This window comes from Strix aluco, chromosome 16 (genome assembly GCF_031877795.1).
Source record: "Strix aluco isolate bStrAlu1 chromosome 16, bStrAlu1.hap1, whole genome shotgun sequence".
In the NCBI taxonomy this organism is placed as follows: domain Eukaryota; kingdom Metazoa; phylum Chordata; class Aves; order Strigiformes; family Strigidae; genus Strix; species Strix aluco.
The window spans coordinates 13598070-13621249 of record NC_133946.1 but is presented as its reverse complement, the minus strand read 5'-3'; the positions used below and the strand labels follow the sequence as shown (position 1 = coordinate 13621249).

Sequence of the window (23180 nt, the reverse complement as noted above, 5' to 3'; positions counted from 1 at the left end):
ACTTGGTGTATGTCATAGAGGTTCTAGTGTTTGTCAATACAGAACACTGTGGAGAAATATTAAACTTAATTTGTTTGAAACAACTATGTCTTTCCCTACCCAAGGTCAGAAACACCTACACAGAGTATGGAGGTTATTTAACATAAGGAGTTTCCAGTGCTGTTTAAACTGTATTTTTACCTTTAATGCTCATATGAATGCAAAACAAAGAACACAGCCAAAGAAAGTTATACTGTCAGTCTTGACTTTATCAGTCATTTTCAGCCTGTACCTTTTCTCGAAGTGAGCTCAAAGACTTGAACTTGGGACACACTGTAGAAATACTCCTCTTACCCCTCTTCCTGAAGAAGAGAGTGAGATTCCTAATGAACACTGGCTGCGCAGAGGCCCACTTGTTTGCTGCCTTAGGTCCCTACCACCCAACAATCATGTCCCATTCCTGCTACCTCAGTGCTGTTTGCTGTGAGGTCAACCAATTCTTTCCAAGTCTAGCTAAAGGACTGAATTTTTGGCCTGCTCATTTCTACCAAAATTAGTCTGGAAAATGGTCAGAAAAACCTGGGATGTAGTTCAGTAAGGACAAGAGCAAAGAGCTATACTTAGGCAGGGATGATCAGCTGCACAATTACAAAAAACCCCCCAAGCTTCAAACATGTAAAAAGCTATTGGAAAGCAGAAGAGAAGTATCTGACCTCCATATCTCTGATAGACAGAACTGGTTCAAATTGTAGTCAGGTTAGACATCAGAAAATTTTCTGACTACAAAGCTATGAGCAGAACTTGTTGTCTGAGAAACTTTCAGTGACAGGAGAGTCGCAGTTTCCTCTGTCAGGAACAATATAGGTTTGGGTAATCTTGAATTTTGATGTCTGGTTGATCACAACAGTAGTTACCAGCAGAGAGGTGGAGTGGTCTCTGGAAACTATCTAAGCCATCCTGGGAAGATCACTGAGAAAAATGAGCATATGGTCAGGTGTCTATTTGCTCTCTAGGAATCTGTGCCCCTCCTGAAAACTGGTTAAGCCCCAAAGCTGAGAAAATGACTAGAGCAACCTTTCCAGCTGTATTTTTACACAGGATGCTCAGTCTGTCTGATCATTTCCATTCATTTTCTTTGAAATATGTGGTTGGTATAAAACCATTGAAAAATAGCTGATTTTCTAACTCTTACCTGGGTTCTCTTGTCCAGTGTTTGTGATACATGAGGTTAGAAACAATGTTTTTATTAGATTGTGCAAGTAAAAATCATTTAGATAGAGGATTATTGCACTACATTGTTCTGTGACCTCAAAGTTAATAATAATTTTCTTAGCTGGAAAAGGAAAGAATCCAACATATGAACACTAAAGGCTAATGCAGTGAGTTAGGTCATAAACTTCTTACATGGTTATCTGTTTTCCAGATACTATTTGATAACTAGTCCTTGTTACAATATTTTTGGGACCGGCACTGATCTTACGCTTTGTACTTTTTTTCTGATCCCATGGAACGCCTGAAATGATCTGTAACCATAAACAAATATCCAGGAAGAATTAAGCATTTCTGTGGGTTTTTAAATCTATTTTTATCAGAATATTTAATTTAAACAACGTATGTGCTGTTTCTTTTAGCTTTAATAAAAACTCTAGCCATTTAATTTACTATATGGGAAACACTGTAAGTAAAGGAGCATGTGCTTTTAATAAGCCTGACTGCTTCCACTGGGTGTCCCCCTGAGCTGCTACATTTTTTTTCCAAAGTCCCAGGTTTACTTATGTTCTGACCTATGATTTTGATTTACTTGTTTAGTAGAAGTTCTTTGAGAATCCTGATTTATTCAGATAAGCTCTTCTTCAAACTATGAATGCTCTCTGCTAAAAGTGAACAATCAGTAACTAAGAATGCTGGACACACCTGTGACATGATCCTTTTCTAAAATGCGTATCTAAATAGACATTTCTGTTTCAGAGGGAGGAAGGCTGAAGCAAAGAGAGAAAAGGAAGTGTCATATAAACAGGAGGAATATCAGTTTGAGGACTGCTGGTAAGCTGCTGTACGAGGTATGCCTGGCTACATTCAGAGAGTACTAACTGGTAGCTGGGGTGGGGCTGCCAAGGCGATCGAGACCTCCGCACTGAGCTGTTGAGACTCTTTGACACCACACAGTCAACCTGCACTAGCAGCATTTTCTCCTGTTGGTGCTGCAAAGAAATATGAAGCCTTTAGCTCTGCCACAGGTATTAAAAGATGTTCTAACAACCGGTCACTGTGTTAGTAAAGGAAAACTCACTGGATTTTGGTTTGGTTTGGTTTTTTTTCACTAGTGCTGTGATAGAATTTATTTCTTATCTCACACTCCAGTGCAATGTCTGCTTGGTGTGTCTGTGGGGACTGTGTTGGCCCACCAGACTAACTCACAGGACACAGCTGACTTCTCTAGTTACCCATGCTAAGGGGCCTGAAAAGGAATTCTGGGCTTTTACTTGTCTGCCAAAAATGACCATTCAGTAAGGACGTGGAAGACAGCAAGGACAAAAAGCAGAGTGAATTTAGGAATTAAACTTTTGCTATTACTTGGGAAGCTTAGCATGTTACACACATCTGAATTGCTTTATATTTCTCTCACTGATACAAGGAGAATACAACTCCCAGTGCCAAGTGAAACAGCTCCAAAGGACATGCTGATCAATACCAAGTGACAGCCTACTGGTTAGGCCACCCTCAGGGAATAACTGAGGTTGGCGGTCCTTGCTCCACACCATAGTGTGAGGATTTACAAATGCTTCCTATTATTGTAGTGAGGGTCCTCACTAATACAGCAGGCTGCCTTTATCAAACAATGAAATTTCTGTGTGTCTTCATACTCAGTGCTGTACCAGGGCCTGGTCAAGCTCCTCACTCAGTACAGAAACACTGACCATCGAAAGGCCATTAGAAACATTCACAGCCTGTCGTAGTTTATGCCCAAAGACACATTTTCCCCATTGGGACAGGGGGATCCCATCAGGCCCTAGCATACCTTGTCTCTTGAAGGCTCTTCCATGGTTTAAAATGCCAAGGTTTTGGTGCTAGCACCAGTCCTGGAGCGAGGTATTGATATCCTGGGCTCGCTCCTAGCTTCTTGGAGGATCTGTTCCATGCTCTTCCCAGGCACAGAGGTGAGGCTGACAGGTATCTTCCACTAGACCAGGTTGCTCAAAGCCCCAGCCAGCCTGACCTTGAACACTTCCAGGGACGGGGCATCCACACCTTCTCTGGGCAACCCGCTCCAGTGTCTCCCCACCCTCATGACCAGAGGCACTTCCCTCAGCCTGCCCTTGTGTGCCATGTGCCCCGGCCCCTCACCATCCCGGGGGCCCTGGGCTGGGCCCACACCCCACACCTCGGTGTCTTTCCTGGACTGGGAGACCAGGAGGGGACAGAGGGGTCCAGATGCAGTTGCCAAAGTACCAAACAAGAGTGGAGGAAAGCATTTTTACTGGTATTTTCTGGGTTTAATGGAGGGTTGTCTGGTTTTTTAAATATGAGGAGGGGATGGGGGATAGGAAAGAGGGGCTCACACCACCCGTGGCAATCAACGCAATAATTGTTGCTGCCGGGAGATGGAACGGGTGAGCCCAGGGGACGGCCAGGTGTGGAGGCTGGGCCTCCCAGCTAACGGCAGGTCTGGCGGCTGGGCCGGGCGTCCTGCGGCATCACGGAGGGAGGCTGTGCTGGAGGTGGATCCACTTCCATCTGTTCTTCTTCCACTTCTTCGTCTGAGGTTCACCCTCTCGCTGCTTTCTTTTTTTAATTCCCGGGGACATTTTTAGTGTTATTCTCTAACACAAAGTATGGTCTGATTCCTGCACTCATCTGGGAGTTTCACCAAGACATTTCACCATGGCTATGGCACAGACAAAGAACAACTCATAACTCTTGCTCGTGCTCTTCTTGGGACACACCATAGATTAGACTACTGGCCTGCAGCATGGAATAAGCTGGGAAATGGGCTGTGGGTTGGGGTAGCATATGAATGTTGTGGATTGTAGTGACAACAGTTTCTTGGGTGTACAGCAGCCATGACACAGTTGAGAGAGAGTCATGTGTGTGACCGGTCTGTTCTGCTGATCAGTTAACATTCAGGTAAGAGAAAGAAGGCATACTTTCTCCTCCAGCTTCCTGGTAATTGCATAAATATATATGGATTTGATTAATTTTCACAAATGGTAGCACACAGATGTTTCCGAGAAAACCAGAAGAGACATTTGGTTAACTCTGGGATGACAAAGGGCAAAAAAGAAAAGACTGTTTCTTCAGAATCGGAAAGGAAAGAATCACAAATATCTGAACCGAATAATCTGCTCCAAGATACCAGTCTCCAAAAAGCAAGGACAAAGTGATGTTGGCAACATCATGGTAAGGCCACAGCAAGACTACATGAAAGAGGGCACTGGCTTCCAGTTCAGGTAGATGATGTGACTGTTACCACAGGAATGAAATTGGTATAAGAAGATGAACAGAGAGAAGTCTTCACTGGGAACAAAAAACACACAAATGACAGTTTATGACCTCTACCTTCACCATCTAGATAACATCCACTATTGCTCCTATTACTCAAGTCCTTTCATGTTGCGCTTTCTCACTGTGCCTGTTTCATCTGAATCACTGGCTTTTTGCTTTTTCAGTGCTGCATTTTCATTTTCTGACTCCACAGACAGGTCTTCTTGGGTTGACTCTTCTGCTTCGCTGCAGCTCTCAGAGTGGAATCCAGCGTTCTCTGCTATGACAGCAGGATCGTCATCCTCGTAACAACAGCAGCACTCCTCAATGCTTTGGCTGTGATGAAGGTCCCTCTCCTCATCACTGCTGCCAGTTACCTCATCCTTTTTCTGCATTAAATCATGACCACCCCTTCCCATGCTGAGATCAGATAGCAGGGTTTCATTGCACAGATGCTCCTCATCTTCCATGCCCTCCATTCTTTCTGCCAGCTCTTCTGCAGAGGGCTGGCTCAGGTCAGGGTAATCTACAAGGATTGTGTCCTGTTTGCGCTTGAAGCAATCAGAATTATCATACACAGGATAGGTCTCTTCTGGATAACCTTAGGAATAAAGTGATACACAGCTTGAAGTGTTAGCAGCATTTAAAAGTAGTACTGACTTCAGTGATGGATACACAAGTTTGTTACAACAGTTGTTTTTAGCACCACCAGTATAAGTGTCATGTATTTAACACCATGTATATGTCACAGTATTAAATCCATGGCAAGAATGTGCAAAACATGACTTCTTGGGAGATGATGAGAAAACTCCACTTATTTTTAGGGAGCCAGGATATCAACCCTGACTTTCAGGAGTGAATACCTGAGCTTTGCTGAAAGCTATGGCAGCTAACAGGTGAAAATTGCATGTCTTGGATCTTTAAATAGATCCCTTCTTTTTTGTTTCTGTCTACAGATTGACTGATTCATGTTTTGAAGACTTTTGCTATAAACAGCATTATTTATAAAGTTGAAAAACCAGATATGTCAATGACTTTGTGCATTTCATTTTAGAAAATGCATCATGAACTTGATTTAAGAAAACAGAGCTCGAGGCCACTGTTTATGCTTTATGTTTTGGATCATTTTTGAAAGCTTCTTAAAGAGCAAGGAATTAAGTCTGCATTTAAAATTATGATAGTGAGCAGCTCAACTAGGATATCTTGAAAACACATTTATGTAACAAGTAAACACTGAGGAATGGAAAGGACATTAAAATAAAGAATTTTTAAGAGCCAGACTTCCTGGAGTTGACTTTTACAGCATTGGAGCAAACAAAGAATGACTAATCAAAAGTAAAAACTGTAAGTTATCCAAAACATGATTCTGATTTCCAAGGGGTTTATGATTTTGCCTGAAATCTAGCCCAGCAAAGAAAGCGAAAGATATAATCCTACAGCAGCCAAGACCGAGCAGCAGATGGAGCATATGTGAATATTCATATGCCACTTTTGGCAGCAGATAGTGTAGTGTTTATACTAAAGGAAATGCTGGATGCCTCAAAATCTATTTTCTTTCTATTATGGTTGGGAAAACAAACCACCTCTTGCAAAGTTTTGGACACTGATTTCTGAAAACAAAGGATAGAGTTAACAAAAAATTTTGAAAGGCTCTGGGACTATAAGTAATACTTATTCAATTTTTCTCATCAGGGTAATGGTAAGAAAGGTACTTGCTTACCTTCCCAATCCTCCATGTAAGGAGCTTCTTCAGCTTCCTTCTCAGGAGAGATTCCATCTATGAATTTTCCTTCTTTCATAACTCTAGTAATTTCTCGGAGTTGCTGAAGTAACCTTTTTTCCTGGTCTGTTGTAACATTTTGAGTCCTGCTAGAAAATATTAGACACCCGAACTCAGTCCACTATTTTTACAAACTATGAACAGATTTTGAACCCAACCATTTGGCTGCCCCAGCAGCACAGTCTGAAGAAACCTGGCTGCAGTATGATCACTATTCCACAGCTGCATGTGGTCTGCACTTCGGCTCGGTATAAAGGTTTATCCATTTATCCAGAAAGCCTGCAAACTTAAACAGGTAAAGGAAGGCAGGTACAGCCAATGTGAGCACAAGTGACACACAAGCAAGAATTGTGGCACAAAAGACACTAGAGAAATTTCTGGCCTTTAGAAGAGTGTTAGGTGAGAATTAGAGGGCCATGCCTTGTTTGAAGCATTTTAAGAAAATGTAATTCAGAACCTATGCTACATTTAAAACAACTTGTGGGGGTGATCAAAATGTCTCACACAGACATTAGTCTCAAGAGTCTAATGATCCCTAAATATGACCATTAAAGGTCATTTGCAAGGCCTCATTAAGAAACGTCAGTTGGACAGATCATGATGTTGTTATACAGAGTCGACAATGCTGCCTAGCAGGGAGGTGGGGGGAGAAGCAGGAAGGAAGATTTAAAAATGAAAAGAAGGTGTTACATTTAGCTTTAACTTGCCCTTTAGAATCAGAGGGAGAGTGGGAGAGGACTCAGATTTTTATCAGATTAAAAGCAAACCATAATTTTGACAGGTTCTGCACTGCTGATCTAGTAATTACTACTGCTCAGGTAATACAATTACTTACTGTTGTAACAAAAATACTTCCAACAGATAAAATCATGTAGTCATTACATGTTATTTTCTCTGGAAGAAAAGTAGTCTCCTAAAAATCTTATGGACAAAAAAGAATTATCTGGAGAGTGGTGATCTGAGCTCTAATAACTCAGAATAAGAAAGACACTGGCTGTATTTAGGGGTGAAAATGGTTCTGACTCTTGTGCTTGTTTCATCCTGAGCTACAAGTTGTTCTTGAGCAGGTGTTTGATCCCCATGTAAGTGTCAGTTCAAGCCTCTCAGGGGACTGAAGCACTACTCTTTAGAATCTCGTAGTGTTTTAGGCCTCTGGTTACTCAGAGAGGGTGGTCCTTGGCATGTGCAGAATGCTGAACTGTAGGCGGTATGTGAGGCCAGACAGGTGATCTCTGGTGATCTCCAGACCATCAGATAGACAGATAATCTCCAAGATTAGACAGCTGCTCACTGAATCTTATGGGTGAGATGGGAAGAGGGGAGCTGGGAAGAGATTAATGATTTTGGATTTAGGTAATTAGTATCTACCTAAACCTTGTTTGAGGTACCTGAATTCTCATAAACTTGAAAACTTGCACTGTCCATCTTCGGATTTTCCTCTTACTAACTGTTATGACTAAAGCAGACTTTGATAGCCACTTTGTGCTACTCTACATATATGGGAATGATGGTGACATGATAGTTACTCCACTAAAGGCAGCAGAGACATACTGTGTGATGGTGATCAATGTGCTGATCCTGGGCTAGATTTTGTTGGACACACAGTTGTCTGTAACTGAACTTAGCTCAGGAGCAGGCCCACTGCTTTCATTAGCAGCTGCCCAGATTAAACTGTTTGACTGAGATCATAAAACTTAACATCACTTCTCCGTGCTGCCCCCGAGGGGCACTTTGCCCCACAGTTTGAAAAGCTGATATGTTCCCAATGCTACATGGAAGTTGCACTGAGTCTCCTCAAGTTGTGGTGGCAGTTTGTTCCACGGAGTAAGCAAGGGTGTGACACAGCATCTTCTCAAAAGCCTGGGTTATGCAGATGTAGAATTTGAGATGGGAACTAAGAGGCACACAGAAAGAAACGGTTTCATCAGCTAGCTGCCTTTGACAGAAGCTGTAATAGAACGGCCAAACTAATCCTCCTTTTATAGACAAAAGTGTATGTAATTCAAATATATATTACCTGGATGGAGACACAGAGGCCTCTCTGTTTAGCACAATGGGGTGATACGCTAGCTCAGGTAAAAGGATCAATCAATACAGCTGCATCACTGTGGCATCTCATATAGGAAAATTCCTAATATGCTGGATACTCTCATTAGAAAGCACTACTGTCTTATTGCAACACAAGGTCTCTGTATTTCAGAGTATTCCTCCTCCACATATCTTACTTAAAAGACAAATTTCCCTGTAGAGGGGGAGAAACCAAAGCCCATGCACTATTTCTACTTCATTTAAGGCCTCTAAGAAGACTTACTGTAGGATGCTGGCAATGTATAAGACATCTGGATGCCTGCATACAGGAGATTTACCAGGCTATAATGCACTTATGAATACTAAGAGGACGACAGATGCAAAAGGTTTACAGTGTAAGAAAAGATCATTATTTTTGCTCTGTGTGTTTGTAGCTCCAAGTTATTACTTTTCATAGTGGCAATGCTTATGTTTTGTAGGGTCCCAACGTGCTCACTAACAGGTAAAGTAAAGGTTTCTTATTCTTACACTGAGATCAGAACATTCCCTAAAAAGCTGTCATGAGTGCAGTGAAAATCCATAATCTAACATGAATCTCAGACATGTCAACTGGTATTTTTTTGCTTCATGATCTTAAAATAATCATTATTAAAATGCAGCTATAGCCCAAAAATGGCACCCCACAAAGTACAGCTTCTCTCTCTCTCTTCCGTATCACATTTGTTCAGTTTATGGTAAAAAGGTAAGCTTTTCCAACTGACAGCCTGGTAAACAGGACTTTAAAAACAGGTAATCAAGCTGCATTATTTCTACCTCTTACCTAGTTACCAGAGACTGAGATTTTTTTTTTTTTTTTTTTACAAGAGAACATTGTACAATACTCCCATTGAGAAAAACATTTACAAGTATTCTTCAGTTTAAAATGTTTTCAAAATACCAAATTTTACAGACAGTGGTGGAAAGAATATGGGTAAGACATCTGTGAGAATGGGTAGGGAAATCTTTTGTACCTGTTCTATCACTGTCCCAACATTGAAATGCTCTGCTAAAAGCCCAAGAAAAAGCAATATGCATGCTTTTAATGCAGAGAGCCCTATATAACCATCAATCAAGTCTTGAATCATCAAATTACCAGAAAGGCTCCTATCTATCTCTGCTGACAGATACTGGACCATAAAGGTCTACATTTAGAAACTGGAAATGCTAAGGTCCTCTTAGTGATAGGATGTGATAATAAATCACAAAAATGTATAATTTAAATTTGTAACCTGTTGAAAAAGGAACTGGGAAGAGTGCTAGATTTTTCTCAGAGCTGTGAATCATGATATCCTTAGGTACTATGTACCTAAATTTAAATGTGTGCATTAGGTAACAATTATCTTTGTCTGTCTCTTGGTTTAGTTTTGGTTATGTTACTAAGGACCAGGCCAGGTAGTTCTTTCTTCCTCTTGCTTTCTTTACCTTGCTTCTAGTCCTTGCTAATACATGCTAGGCTTTATTAAAAGTGTTTGTACTTGGACTTTTTGAAAGCATTTTTGCAAGGGGGTTTCTGTACTTAAGGCTGTAGCAATTCCAACTGGTATCCTTGTTTGGAAGGAGGTTCCTTGGTTGGTTTGGAGGTTGGTCTTCAAGCCTCATTAAAAAAAAGGCAAATCCAAGTTTCTGCCTGCCTACTTCTGCAACACAGGGCTGGATAATGCAGGCTAACCCACCTGAGAAAACTATCTAATAGTATTGAGAGGTCTTCCAGTCTCACTTCACTCAAATGCTTTTGAAAGGAAAAAGAAATAAGCAGGACAAGTCACAGCAAGAAAACAACACGTACACTTGCTACAGAAGAAAGCAGAATAAAATCACACAGCACAGTATATATTATTCTTCTGAAACAGGATTTCTTTCTATGGTACAGCATTATCTGAGAATAAACTGTCCTTCCAAACTCATCCAGATTTCAAAAGCAATGTTTTTTTTGAAGAAAATATACAAAATTAGAATGCCTTTGGATTCTAAGAACCTTCACCAGAAGGAGAAAGCCCAGATGAATCTTGGAGCAGTTCAGCTGGGAGAACACTCCTGAATATAGTGAGAGGACACTGAGGCACGAGCTCAGACCTCAGCACTATTGCACTGCGTGTTACGGTGTGACAATGCAAACACATCCTTCGGTTTGGTTACTGATACTTGGCAGGCTGGGACTCACTTTGCCATGTCTAGTATAATGGGCCATGGTCCCACCTGTGGTCTTTCTGCAGTACTTTAAACATGATACCAGTGATCTCTTTCTCTGACTTTTCTGTCGTAAGGATTTCCATTTAACTGCATATTAATAAACGGAGCTCAAATAATTTTTGCTCTCTTCCTCTTTCCTTTTAATTTAAATCTATCAACATCCAGACTGAATAATCCTAGCACTGTACTCCGTCCTCTCATTACACTTTCTAACCATACATTTTATTTCAGTATTACTGAACTTGATGAGTATCACAGTGTAGATTAAGAAAGCTTCAAAGTCTGGGTGTATTTGAAAAACAGCTATTTGCTCCATCTAGAGGTGCTTTCCCCCTGCTTTTTAAAGAGGCTACATACAAAATTCTTTATTAGATTCAGATTCTGATTTCCCCTGAGGCCTTTAGATCCATCTATATAAATAGTCTGGTTGAACAAAGAAGGGAAGTTCTACTAAATAAAGGCTCTAAGCCAACAACACACAGTGGAACAAATACTGAATCAGACCCTAAACCCATTTTCTCAGTAAAAAATAACCTATCCTGAGAGTCAGCACAGTATCTGTGTAGCTTATAAGCCTATTTCTGGCAGCTTAAAGGTATGCACAGAGCATTGCGGTAGCTCTCCGAAACAGAGATGAGTAACAGTCAAAATAGTATTCTTCTGTTTCACCAACAAAGCCAGGGCAGCTTAAGGGTTGTCCCGCTGGAACCTGGCCTAACACAGGCAAGTCTGGCACCTTTTGACGAGTGCAGCCGCAACACAAGGCACGGTGCAAAGTGGGCAAAACTACATGCTCAAAGAGAATGTGGTTTGAAGCATAAATGAACATAACGTGCAAGGTCAGCACAGACGTGTTCCTACAGAACGGGTTAAAACAAGCATTGACTGACCCAGACAAAGTTAACGTGCATTACAACTTGAACAGCTATCTTTTTTTGCTTGCAAATGTCACCTTAATATTCATGGTATTTAAATTTTCGAACACTGCAGTTATACATTGTCCTATTGATGTGTTGTTACACTCCTTATGAAAAACATACACTTGTTTCCAGTGTTTCTTTATAATGCAGAATAGTGATCTCAGATTTATGGCAAACATTAATAAACATAATAAATTTTTAAATCCTGATTTTATAACTCTTTTTCTCTTATATTTAGAAGCAAATGCATGGATTTACTGGTTACAGGGTGGAACTAAGTTATGGAATCAGATTATTATACAATTCTGCCCTTAAAGAAATATTTTATGGATATTCTAAGAGTCATTTACATAGATTATAACAGCATTTCTATTTAGAAAAATAATCCACAGAACTGGAAAATAACACAAAACAAATGTGTATCTTATGAATCATTCAGAATATTACTTTGGTCATGTAAGACAGGTTGTTTTATATACTTTAAATGTAGACGTTTTATTTTCTGTTTACACATACCTGTCATTATCTTCCAAATAACGCACTGTACAAAGGGGAAGGGGAGGGATAGTTGCTTTTCTGTTTAAGGAAAATGAAGTTGAAAAGATGATTTATTTTAAATATAGACACTGAAAAGACAAAAACTGCAGAACAAAAAGCGTGACGTGTAAAACCAAATTTCTACAATTTGAAGTAGTAATAAAAATGCTGTTTTAATATAGCAAATGTTAGAAAGTTTAATTTCTAATCAGAGCAGAGTCTCTCCTTCAAATGCTGTAATTTGAAACATACCTGTCACAGTTAGGTCCTACTCTGTTGATTAATTTTTCCATAGCTTCTTCTGTCTCTCTCAGTTTTTCCTGGAGTTGAGTGAGCTCATAGTCAGCTGTAAAACCAACAAAATCCCAAGATCTGTCAGTAGGAGCTTTGAAAATGTATCTCTGTCCCATTATCACAGGAAGCATATGCTGTACCAAACCAAACTGACTCTGAGGAAACTAAAACGTGCAGCTTAAAGAGTTCTACCTACTCTTCCTGGTACAAGAAGGTGAAGACTATTGCCAGTGGTAACAGGACACACAGAAAGCACTTTCTTTCAAAGGCTCCCGAGCAACCTCCCAATAATCAGAGTGAGTGGGCCACAGTAAATGCCCTGGAGATTAAAGTTAGGGGAAAGAAAATACAATTTTTTTTTCTAAGGAAACCATGTTTTACTATCTATGGCAGAATTAATAGTTTTCATGGAATTGCTCTGATAAATCCTTGGGAACAGAGACAAAAGGTCACTTGAGCATTTTCTAGCAAGTCTAAGGTTTGAGAAATCGCATTTTTGGTAAAGAGAATAATGTTCATGGACTTGATAGCATCCAACCCTGCACAGGGGTGCTGGGGTAGGCAGTGAGCACTAACAGTCTGCCAGGCTTACACGGATGAACAACAGCTAGCCACATGGTGTCTGCCTAGGGAGCACAGCGCGGTAGTTCCATGGTTGCACGCTTCTCAAAAAATGTGTCCATAGTATGATAGTAGACATACATGCAAGAATACCCATACTGGCTTTAATTTAGCCAAGAGCGTTAACAGTAAAGATGCAACAGCATGGATGTCAACAAAAATGCTCAAGCTCCTTGTCTGGCTTTTATAGCTGATGCTCAAAATCCTACAGCTGAGACTTCATTGTTCCCCACTGCAGAACAAAACGAAACCATCCTGGGTTAGTTAAATATTCAGCTGTTACAGGCACACCCATTTAAGCAGCACAAAGGGACAATGGAACTCCGACACAGTAGGAATGGAGAAAGCCATCCACAAACATCCTGCTTTTGGAAAGATCTCTATTCTGCAGAGAATGTCACTACTTAATGTATCACCGATGTCATTATTTTGCGTGTTTGAGACTTTAAAAATAGGGGAGGGGAGGGGAAATTGGCAAAGATTCTTGGAGGAAGTTACTCCTTCCAAGTCACTATGTTAGTGGTTCCTAGTCCAGTGACTCGTCCCCTGCTCTGCTACAGCTTTCAATGAACGCTTTAGGAAAACAAATGAAGAGCTCTAGAAAAAGGCAGAATAATTTTCATCACTAGTTCTTTGGGTTATAATGATGGTAAATATTTAACTTACTGCAAAGTTAGTTTCTCTTACCAAGCATTAGAGAAAAAAATACAATTACTGTTGCTAATAAATTGCACAAAATTGCCAGGCACAATGCAGTGTAAGTGCACTGAAAATACAATCTATAGCACTGAGTACATTAGGTATTCCTAATATACGCATTAATGTCAAGATAATTACAGCTATGTTAAGAGAATTACCTTACTGCTAGCACTTTCTATAAAGCCCTAAGTACTTTTATTTCCTATTACAGTTTAGCCAGCTAAACACAAAACACTTAAATACTGTTATGGTAACTACCCATCCAAGCATCAATAGTAAGCTTATTAATCTATCTAATAAATGTCTACAAACAGTTGAATCTATCCCACCGATGTTTAGGTAAAATCACAATAACATTTCAGAAGACTGTTCAGTGTCCCATCAAAATTTTGAGCATTGCAAAAAGGGAAGGGAAAAAGTAGGAGAGTGCCTGGTAATGGCTAAGAATTCACAAACTCAAAAAAATGAAGGTAGCTTTTAGTAATATCTTTATATACTATTACTAGAATACTACAGATTGTAGAATAATTATAGGTGGACATCCTATTATCCATATTTAATCATTAGCTACATAGCTTTTCAGCAAATCCATACAGTTAATTCTGTGAACCTCATGAAATGCCACTGCTCCCAGGGGGGCTTGGGATCAGGCTACTATATTGGAGTCTCATTAGCTGAATGAGATTAGAAAGTGACAGTGCAGTAATTCACTTCAACTCTTGCTCATTCCAACACAGAAGCTTCTAGCTTGTTTTTTACGGAGGGGAACAGCAGCTTTACAGTGTGCCCAGAACTTCAAGAACCTGGTTGGACCATGCCTCTACAAAGTCAACAGCTACACAGATAAAACTCTGAAGTCATACTCACTGATTTTCCTTTTCATGTTTCCAGGTGCAGCAGCAGGGCATTTCCGCTCTCCAGTGGTAGTTTTTCCCTTGGAAGCCAGCTAATGTGTGAAAAAAGATGACCCTTCTATGAGTTACCACAATAGCAATATATAAGCCCCAAGGGCAACAGAAAAAAAAGATAAAAAAGTAAAATATGCCAGAAAGTAACTGCAGAAAAGCATGCCTAGCAGCAAAAACAGACAACCATGAAAGATGCCTGGGAGATGTTGCCAGCTGAAAACTCCACTTCAAACAAATGATATTTTTAAGCACAGTGAAAGCATAACTCATCAAAAATAATGTATTCATTTTAGAATATTTATCTGTTCCATTCTTCTGTGTATAGGAGGGAAAAAAAAATGCATTGGGCAATTATTGTGAAATAAAGGACAGGTTTTGAAGGAACTATATGTGACCCCACTTGTTCCTCTTTCAACGCTTTCTGCCATTATTCCTTACCAACTTTGTACCTGCAGCAAAGATACTTGGCTGGTTCTATACAGAAGCTGCAGGTTATCTATTTCTTTTGTCTTCTCTGTGTTTGATCAGTTCGCCCAATTCACTTTCTTGCCTCTGTCTGTCCAGAGCAAGCTCAACTGTTTAGGCACTGCTCAGTCTGGATTCAGCCCTCACTCAAAGGAAAAAACATTTCCACAAGTCCACTTCTTCCTCCTCCCACATAACTGACTGTCATCACCTACATGCAAGTCAGGTCTGTTGTAACAAAAAGCTGTAAGAAGTTCAAATCACCTGCAAAACACTTAAGGGGAATTTGGGCTGTGCTTTTTTAAACTAGCTTTAACTTTTTTAAACTACCTCAGATGGGGTAGTTCCAGCGTGGTCAGTACAACCTTACAATCTCCCATTCTCCAACAACATGGTGCTTGTGTTCCAGAAGGTATGCAATAACTGTACTCCCTCTCTCCCACTTTAAATGCATAACACAATGCATGACATATACAGTATATATAATATGTAGTCACACATAATAGAAAAGAATACCATGTGTATATTCAAAATTAATCTAACATTGTTCTAGACATACACATTTTCCAAGGGGAATAAAAAAATCCTTAAAAGTAAGAGGTCAGAGGCCAATACCCCTTCTTGCATTCTTAGCTACAGTCTTTGCAATAGCAAAAACCACAGGATACACCAATCTTTCAACCCCCAGTCAAAGGTCCAGCATAAGCATTTTTTTTTGAGCAAGGCTGAAATGGAAGCAGATACAGAAATGGGACTATTGTTTCTGTTTTGAGGTGTTTTTAGTTGTTATTTCCCTGACTTTTCAATTTATGTTGGTCTTACCTTAAATAAAATATACAGGATATATAAGAAGATGCCAAATCCATATATAGGGATAATCTGCCCCACAAGACCTCTCCCAGTTCCACCAGTGTTTCCACCACCACTTCCACCTGCCTTGGCTTTGGCAACTGCTTCAGCAAGGTGAGACCTTGCAAAATGAGGAGCAGCCCGGCTGTCGGGAGTGGCCTGGTAATGCATCCTTGGTGGAAAGCGACCAAGCTTCCCTGCAAAAAACCACACAACAATTATTTATCTTCTATTACTTTTCACCCTTTTACATGCAGCCTAAAACTGCAGAAGGTGCGGCTGACCTATTTATCTACTTTTAAATGCATCAGCACTGATGAATGAAGTAACTTGTTAGACTGTAAGTACTAAGTCTGTAAACTCAATCCTTAGTCACTTACTATATGCAGTGCTAGGAGTTAGGTATTACTCTCTTGATTTTAAGAAAAGAAAAAGCTGGCAGAGCAATTAACAAAACACAGATTTTAAAAGGTATATACTTGTCCAAAGACCCTATGAATCAGCATCCCTAACAGGATGAAAACGTGAACTCTAGTGGTTCTCTGCTCAAAAAAAACCCAACAATGTGTAAGCCTGATCTTTCAATAATATGCAAAGACATGTTAATGTATAAACCACTACCCATACCTGATTTTACCAAACGAGTAATGAAAGATAAAGAAAAGTGGTGGCACCTCAAACTGTTGTCCTTAAACTGTTAGGTAAAGCAATGTAAGAGAGGAGGCTGAATATAGCTTGGGACATATTATATCTTCAGCATTTTAGAGGAGAAAAAAATGCTTTCTAGCCTTGACAGAGGCAGGGATAATTTAAAACAAGAAAGGGCAGTGGGCATAAATGGATGCATGGATGCTAGAGTAAGATGGCAGAGAGCCTGAAATGGTGCTGTGGACAATTTCATTCAACTGAAAGGCACTAGAATCTCAATAAATCTAAGCTCACACATTATTCTATTTTCTTGTGCCATCAGTTCAACAATTTTGCCATGAAATTCACTATTTCACTCCTCCGTGTACTTGACATCCTGCTTTCCATCTCCATATCCAGCTTGGACTTGCACCTGCACTCCCTGCCGCCGACCGGGACTGAACTGAATTACTCAGCTAGTCCCCCACCAAGCCTGGCGGCGGGCGGCGATGGATGGAAGCACCAGCGATGGGGACTGCCAGGCCCGGCTGCAGGTCACCCCGGCACCAGCTGCAAACCTCCCCCTCCCTGGCACAGGCAGCAGGAAAGCCAGGCAGCCTGACACTGCTCACGGGCACTGGGGCAGGCTTCAGCCACTTGCATAAAGAAAATGAAAAACAGGTTTGAAATAGCACTAAAAAGAACTAACTTTACTTCTGTGAGTACCCAGCTGCAAATATTTTTATGGGAAGCAAGATAAGAGAAAATTAAATTAACATTTGCTCTTGATAGGAAACACCATCACAGGCAGCTAAATATCCTGAGCACAGAAAATTACATTAAATACGTTATTAGGAAGTGATACCAATAATTTGTGAAGTTCTACTATTAAAAACACATTGAGCACTGTAGGCTTTAGTGAAACTGCCCAGATATACCACCACTGACCAAAACCACTCTCAGGTTAGCTCAGGCTTAACTTTGAGGAAGCTGTTATCATGCACTTTAATTTCAGTGAATTATTCAACATCTGTGATGGAAAGCATGGCATCTTATTTACAAGAAAGTCCCATTGCTCCAGCAGGAATGCCTTGTAGCAGTAGGTCACTGTGGAAACAAGTGTGATGTTGTGTAGAGAACAGCATCACTGAGGTGGGGATGAAACAGCAGGGTAGGTAAACCTTTGTAAAACATCTTACACTCATGCAAGTATTCTTTATTAAAAAAAAAAAACACAGATGAAGAAAGCAGAAAATAATTGACAAAGGTGATACTGTATTTAAAGGGAATAGTTTTCTAAATTATCCACAAGGCCTCGTTTGTGCTTTAAAAGATTCAATTTAGTTAAAAGATAATAAGGCCAAAGGGACACACACTATCAAAATAATTTTAAAGGGGAATTTCGTGGCTCCTAGTTCTAAATCTTCCCTGTTGATTTTTAAACTTTTATAATGATTTCCTTATTTTAAAAAAATTATTTTCCATAGCTTTTTACTGTGAAGATCCCATGCAAATTATAGAGGAAATGTATGGCATGGGCAACTTAAAAGCAACATATGCACAAAGCTGTCAAATACACAGTATACAAATGAAAATGTGTAGTGATTTGGATGCCACTGTCAATTGAACAAGATACCTTGTGCTATTAAAAAACCCAGCACCCTAGCACACATACCAGTAGGTGATGTGACTGGATTCCACACTTCCAGGGATGAAACAAACCAGAGATGGGAAATGGCAGTCTGTGAAGCGCGCATGACTTGTCCAAGCTGACAGCCACGCAAAGGATGCTGTTCTCATTGCTCTTCACATCTCAACCAAGCTGCTCCTCAGGGGGACAGCACCCACAGTTCTGCTCATACTCTGCAGTAGAAGCTCTGCCTTTTTAGTTTCCATCCCAAAACCAGGTTTATACTACTTTGGTTTGGAAATGCTAAGATTAAGTGCGTTTTATCCAAATAAGACATTTACTATTCCTTACTGTGCATGCAAAACGAACCAACCAAAAAACCACAGCCCAAGAACAAACCAGCTAGACATTTTGCAAAAGCTGTAACTGAAAAAACATGTGACTGGGATACAGAACTATCCTCCTGCCTCAGCAATGCAAAGTCCAGTCCTCAAACCTATCTTCAAACTGTACTCTGACTCCCACATTTAAGGATGCTTTGGTGCCATTTACATTTTCCTGGTAAAATGTTCGTCATAGTGACTGGAAAAGAAAACCACCACTTTTTCAGACAGTCACAGGGATCAGAAATTAAATATGCTTCTGTGAGAAGCAGAACTCAATAGTTTTGTACATTTTTCTTCCCTGCTCTGTTGGACTTGATATTTAAAGAAGATGTGTTCTCTAAGCAAAGCTTTTGCCAGGTAGGATATGCAAGACCTCCCTCTCTGGTAGATGCCAATAAAGAGGCCTTCGTCTCAGGACACTTGAATCAATCTTTAGCCCCTCTCAGCAGTGTATCTTCATAAAACATTTATTTTCTCTCTCTGTCCAATGAGATGAATTGGACAAAGGGCTCTAAAGCTGCAAGTGGCAACACACAGAAAGACACATGGACGCCAGGATAAAGTAACTCGATCTTCTCTAGACTGAAAATGGGCTCCTAGGTTTTCTTGCATAGCCTCCATGTTTAGTATAATAGCTTGGAATAATCTATACAGAAACTGTTTTCTTGACATTTAATCTAAATTCTCTTTCAAGCCACTATACCATTTCTGCTGCCATTCTTTAACACCCTCAAGTTTCCCCAACACCTCTACCCACAGAAAGCCCAAGCAATTAAACCTTTTTATAACACTGCAAGTTCACGTTCTGTTCATTGTTGAGGTTACTCTCTATTTCAGTATTATACGCTATCACAAGACCCGTGTTTTAGATTTTTTTACACGTGCAGTCATTTGTATTTTTCCTCTTCTAAATCTTTTTATAAATACTTGTGGCAGTGTAACATCAAGATGAACTGGACAAATTATGCATTCATTTAGTTCTTGCTCTTTTACTGACATTTACAAAATAGCTCTAGCTGTGTTCCCAACACCACAACTTTAGAAACCTACCCAAAATAGGTTAGGAGGAATGACAATTTTGAAATCCTTACTTTAAACCACCGTACAGGTGTTTTTAATGGACAAAGTCAAATGCTTGAACATTTTTTATTAAATATTGCAGGTGAAGGTTAAAAAGGAAAGCACAAAAAACTACCTAAAATGGAAACAGCTTAATTTTCTTAAGAACACCTGCAAGCAGCTGATGTGTGCGTTGCACAAATGCAAGCTGGGCAGAGGTGTTACCTGAACAGTCGTGTATTTTTCTTGAAAAGCTGATGCCCCTTGATTGTCTTTAAGAATGCAGACAGACTATGCACCAGTTGCCATGGAGCTGTAAGGTTTTTCTTAAACTATCAACTTAGTAGCTTTACAAAATGCATGGCATATATTTATGAACACTAGACTTGAAAGTACTTCTTAAACTGCTGGTAGCTCTTTTTTTCCTCTTTTCCAAAAGATTTAGAAAAAAAAATAATTCTAAGGCCTGTCCATGGACTAGAAATGTGACACATTCACAGTAAGTTCTTTAAATAAGCTCTTTCATGCACATGAAACTATTACTGTGAAAAAGAACAACTTCCTGTCTGAAAGACAGTATTAACTTCTATAGTGCTATGCTCGCCATTTTCCTAAAAGAGACCTCTGAAAATGGCTTTATTAGAGAAAGCGCCATTCCCGTGCTTAAAGCCTGTTTTGATAAAAAGCCTTCTGGTAACACTGAGTTCTAAAAAATGGTAGTAAACTTTAAGAATGTTTTATTCAGATGCATTTTGCCCCCAAGACTCCAATAAGCACTTTATTAAGTTCAAGAATGACATGATTACTTCAAGTCCCTGAAACTTCTGTCAGGTAACTGCAGTTATCAGTTCACTGAAGAGGACGACTAATGACAGAGATATGAATTGAACTGTTCAATCAAGATTTATTCTTCCAATAAAAAATAACTTCAGGTGAAATAAAGTTTGGTCTACAGAGCAGGTGTAATGAAATTCTTGCTATCAAATTGAAAATATGGACTATAAATTCTCATCTGAAACGGATCAGCTGAGGTGAGGTATTACGTCCTCAGCCAAAGAGAGGTGCTGGGGTGCAACAGAGGAGCGTGCTGAGCGCTCGCTCTGCACCAGGCACACACGAACTCATGCTGTACTGTGATCTCCTGCAGGGTGATAGGAAGAGTATTTATACTGCATATTGATGATGGAAAGAGTATTTATGTTACCTATTCTAAGCATTTAACTGTGGCTGTGATTAGTCAGCTTATGACAGCACTGCTTAAAGTAGGCTGTGCTAGAACAGGTATGAACATCGTTTATCAGACAGATGTCACTGGAAATAATTTGGGGCCACGTTTTTCGTTGGGGATTTTTTTTAAAGCTAGTTTTTCTGTCAGATCAATTCAATCCAGTCCATCCTGCAGCAAAAGAAAGAAGCACCATAACATTAACTGACAACTGCCTAAGACCACACTGCTGCGGGAAAACAGTTTGTCAAACTCTGCCATCTGGTATCACTGCGGGATCAGAGTCGAGAGCTGCACGGGGGCAGAGGCAGGTACCACCTCCCAGAGCGTCTGCTCCCATCCCTGCCTCAGGCAGGTGACCCCACAGTCCCTGTGCTGACTGCTGGGCCTGTGTGGGCCCAGCACCGTGCCCTCACAGTGCTGCTCTTGATGTGCTATCAAAAAAATCTGCTACCATCCAGGTTTTCAGTGTTTCAGAGATTCTGCAATGAAACTATAAGCCTGTAGATCTACAGTGCTGATGAAGCTATATTCAAGTTCTTAAGGACCAAGAATACACACAGCAACCACGGAAGGGTAACCGTCACAGCGAAGTCTTGTATTTCGGTTCAACATAACATTGTTTCAGCAACAACTTCAACCTGAATGTCCTTAAAAACCCCTGGCCAAATGAAAACAACATCATTGAAGCGCAGAGTCATGTAAGAACCAGGCTGTTGGAAGGATGCGGAAGATCAACAGGAGTCCCTGTGGGACAGCACCCAGCTCAACCCAGAAGTTCTCTGTACTTCCATCAGCCTCATGCGCAGCCCTGGAACAAACTCCTTCTCTGCAAAGGCCTGGGGCTGGGATACTAGCTACTCCTGTGAGGTGCCTTGGGGAGAAAAACCTACAGTATAAGGCAATGGGCATAAAAAGAACGGGAGATGCTTGTTATGAACTCATTCCTCTGGAACTTAAGATGGGACATGCAGAACCTGAGTCTAAAAGAGTCACCATGTGGCACATCTATTATGAGAATCCGGTGCATGAAAGCCAAGTTTAAAATGCTGGGAGTAGGAAACTAAACAATGAAGACGACTCAAATGAACTTTTATTTCATATGCAACAACAAAAGCATTCTGTACAGAAAATAACAAAATAATGAAGCTTTCAAATAAAAAGTGATGTATCAGAATGGAAAAAAAAAAAAAAAAAGACTGGTATGTCTCTTCAGTAGCTTTAGTACCCCACTTAATAAAACAAGTAAAATGAAATTTGGAAGATTTTAAACTTTTTTTTTTTTTTTTGAGGGAAAAGAAAAAGGCAAAGCACGGAGAGAACAGTAAATTCAGTCTTTGCAGATCACACGTCACTGAGGGCCCGGAGTGACGCGGGAACACCTCTGCGAGGGACGAACCACGCCACGTTTTCACACCCTGCGGCTGAGCGCGTCCGGACGCGCCGCCCAGCCCCGGCCCGCTCACACGCCGCCCGCCCGGGCCCATCGCCCGGCCAGCCCGCCCCGGGCTCACCGCTGAGCCTCCGCCCGCGTTTCACGCTCGGCCCCCGAGCAGCAGCCGGAACCCGGACCTCGGCGTACCGGGGCGGGGGGGGGGGGGCGGCGAGGCGCGACCCGCCCCCGCCTCAGCGGAGCCCCCGCCCCAGCGGAGCCTCTTACCCTCGGGCGGCGCGGGCGCTGCGGGCGGCGCAGCCCCGGGCTCCTGCCTCCCGCCGCCCCGAGACAAGAAGGTCCGCGGCAGGAGGAGGGAGACGCAAAGCACCAGGCAGGAGGCCATGGCCACCCTGCGGCACGTCGAGGACGCCATGGCGGCCCCTTGCCGCACCGCTGGCCTCTGCGCAGGCGCACGCAGGCGCGGAGCGCTGGCGCGGCCGGGCGGGAGCCTGAGGGAGGCGCGGGGCGGCGGGCGGGGGCGGGACCGGCCCCGGGGGAGGGCCGGGCCTCGGCGGGGCGGGCTGGGCCTGCCCGCGGGGCGAGCGGGCGGGGAAGGTTCCCTGGTGAGGGAGGCCGGGGCCTGGTCTGCCTCAGGTCCTTGTGGAAGCGGAACTGGGCCTCAAGCGCAGGGCAGGGCGGGAGGGGGCATTGGGATCCCCTCTGCCTAATCCCGCCAGACCGTCCCCCTGTGACTGTAGCACTGCGAATTTCCCGTGGGGGGAAAGAAAAATAATTTACGCTGCGCCTTTTTTTCTCACCTGTGAAGGGTTTGAGTGGTGCCAGGACGGGTCTCAGATGGCAGGACGGAGCAGGTGGGCGCTGGATGCTGACAGCTCGGCAGTGTCCCGCCACGCTGCGAGCCGCTCTCGGTAGCGGCAGTGTGGTTACCGGTGCTCGGCCAGGCCCGGGAAGGGGCAGGGGCCGCGCCCGCGGTAGGACTGCGGTGGTGAGGGCAGGCAGGCTTGCAGGGACAGGAAAGCATCCTGGGTGAAAGAGCTGGTTGAGGCCATGGCTTGCCTGGCTTCTC

General features: G+C 41.8%; 1 protein-coding gene across 3 annotated transcripts; it reads right to left on the bottom strand.

Moving 5' to 3' along the window:
• Positions 1-229: 229 nt before the first annotated feature.
• Positions 230-22550, bottom strand: RIC3 (RIC3 acetylcholine receptor chaperone). 3 transcript variants are annotated; one of them, XM_074841736.1, is made up of 8 exons: positions 22379-22550; positions 15765-15988; positions 14437-14515; positions 12208-12301; positions 6182-6330; positions 2999-5062; positions 2071-2180; positions 230-948 (listed from the first exon to the last, which is right to left on the bottom strand). In XM_074841736.1, the coding sequence occupies exons 1-6, from the start codon at positions 22524-22526 to the stop codon at positions 4572-4574; spliced, it is 1185 nt and encodes a 394-aa protein (XP_074697837.1). In that variant the 5' UTR covers positions 22527-22550; the 3' UTR covers positions 230-948; positions 2071-2180; positions 2999-4571. The 3 variants fall into 3 exon arrangements, with proteins under 3 accessions (XP_074697837.1, XP_074697836.1, XP_074697838.1); XM_074841735.1 differs by having other exon boundaries at positions 230-2180; XM_074841737.1 differs by lacking the exons at positions 230-948; positions 2071-2180 and having other exon boundaries at positions 3440-5062; positions 6182-6327.
• Between the last annotated feature and the right edge of the window lie 630 nt (positions 22551-23180).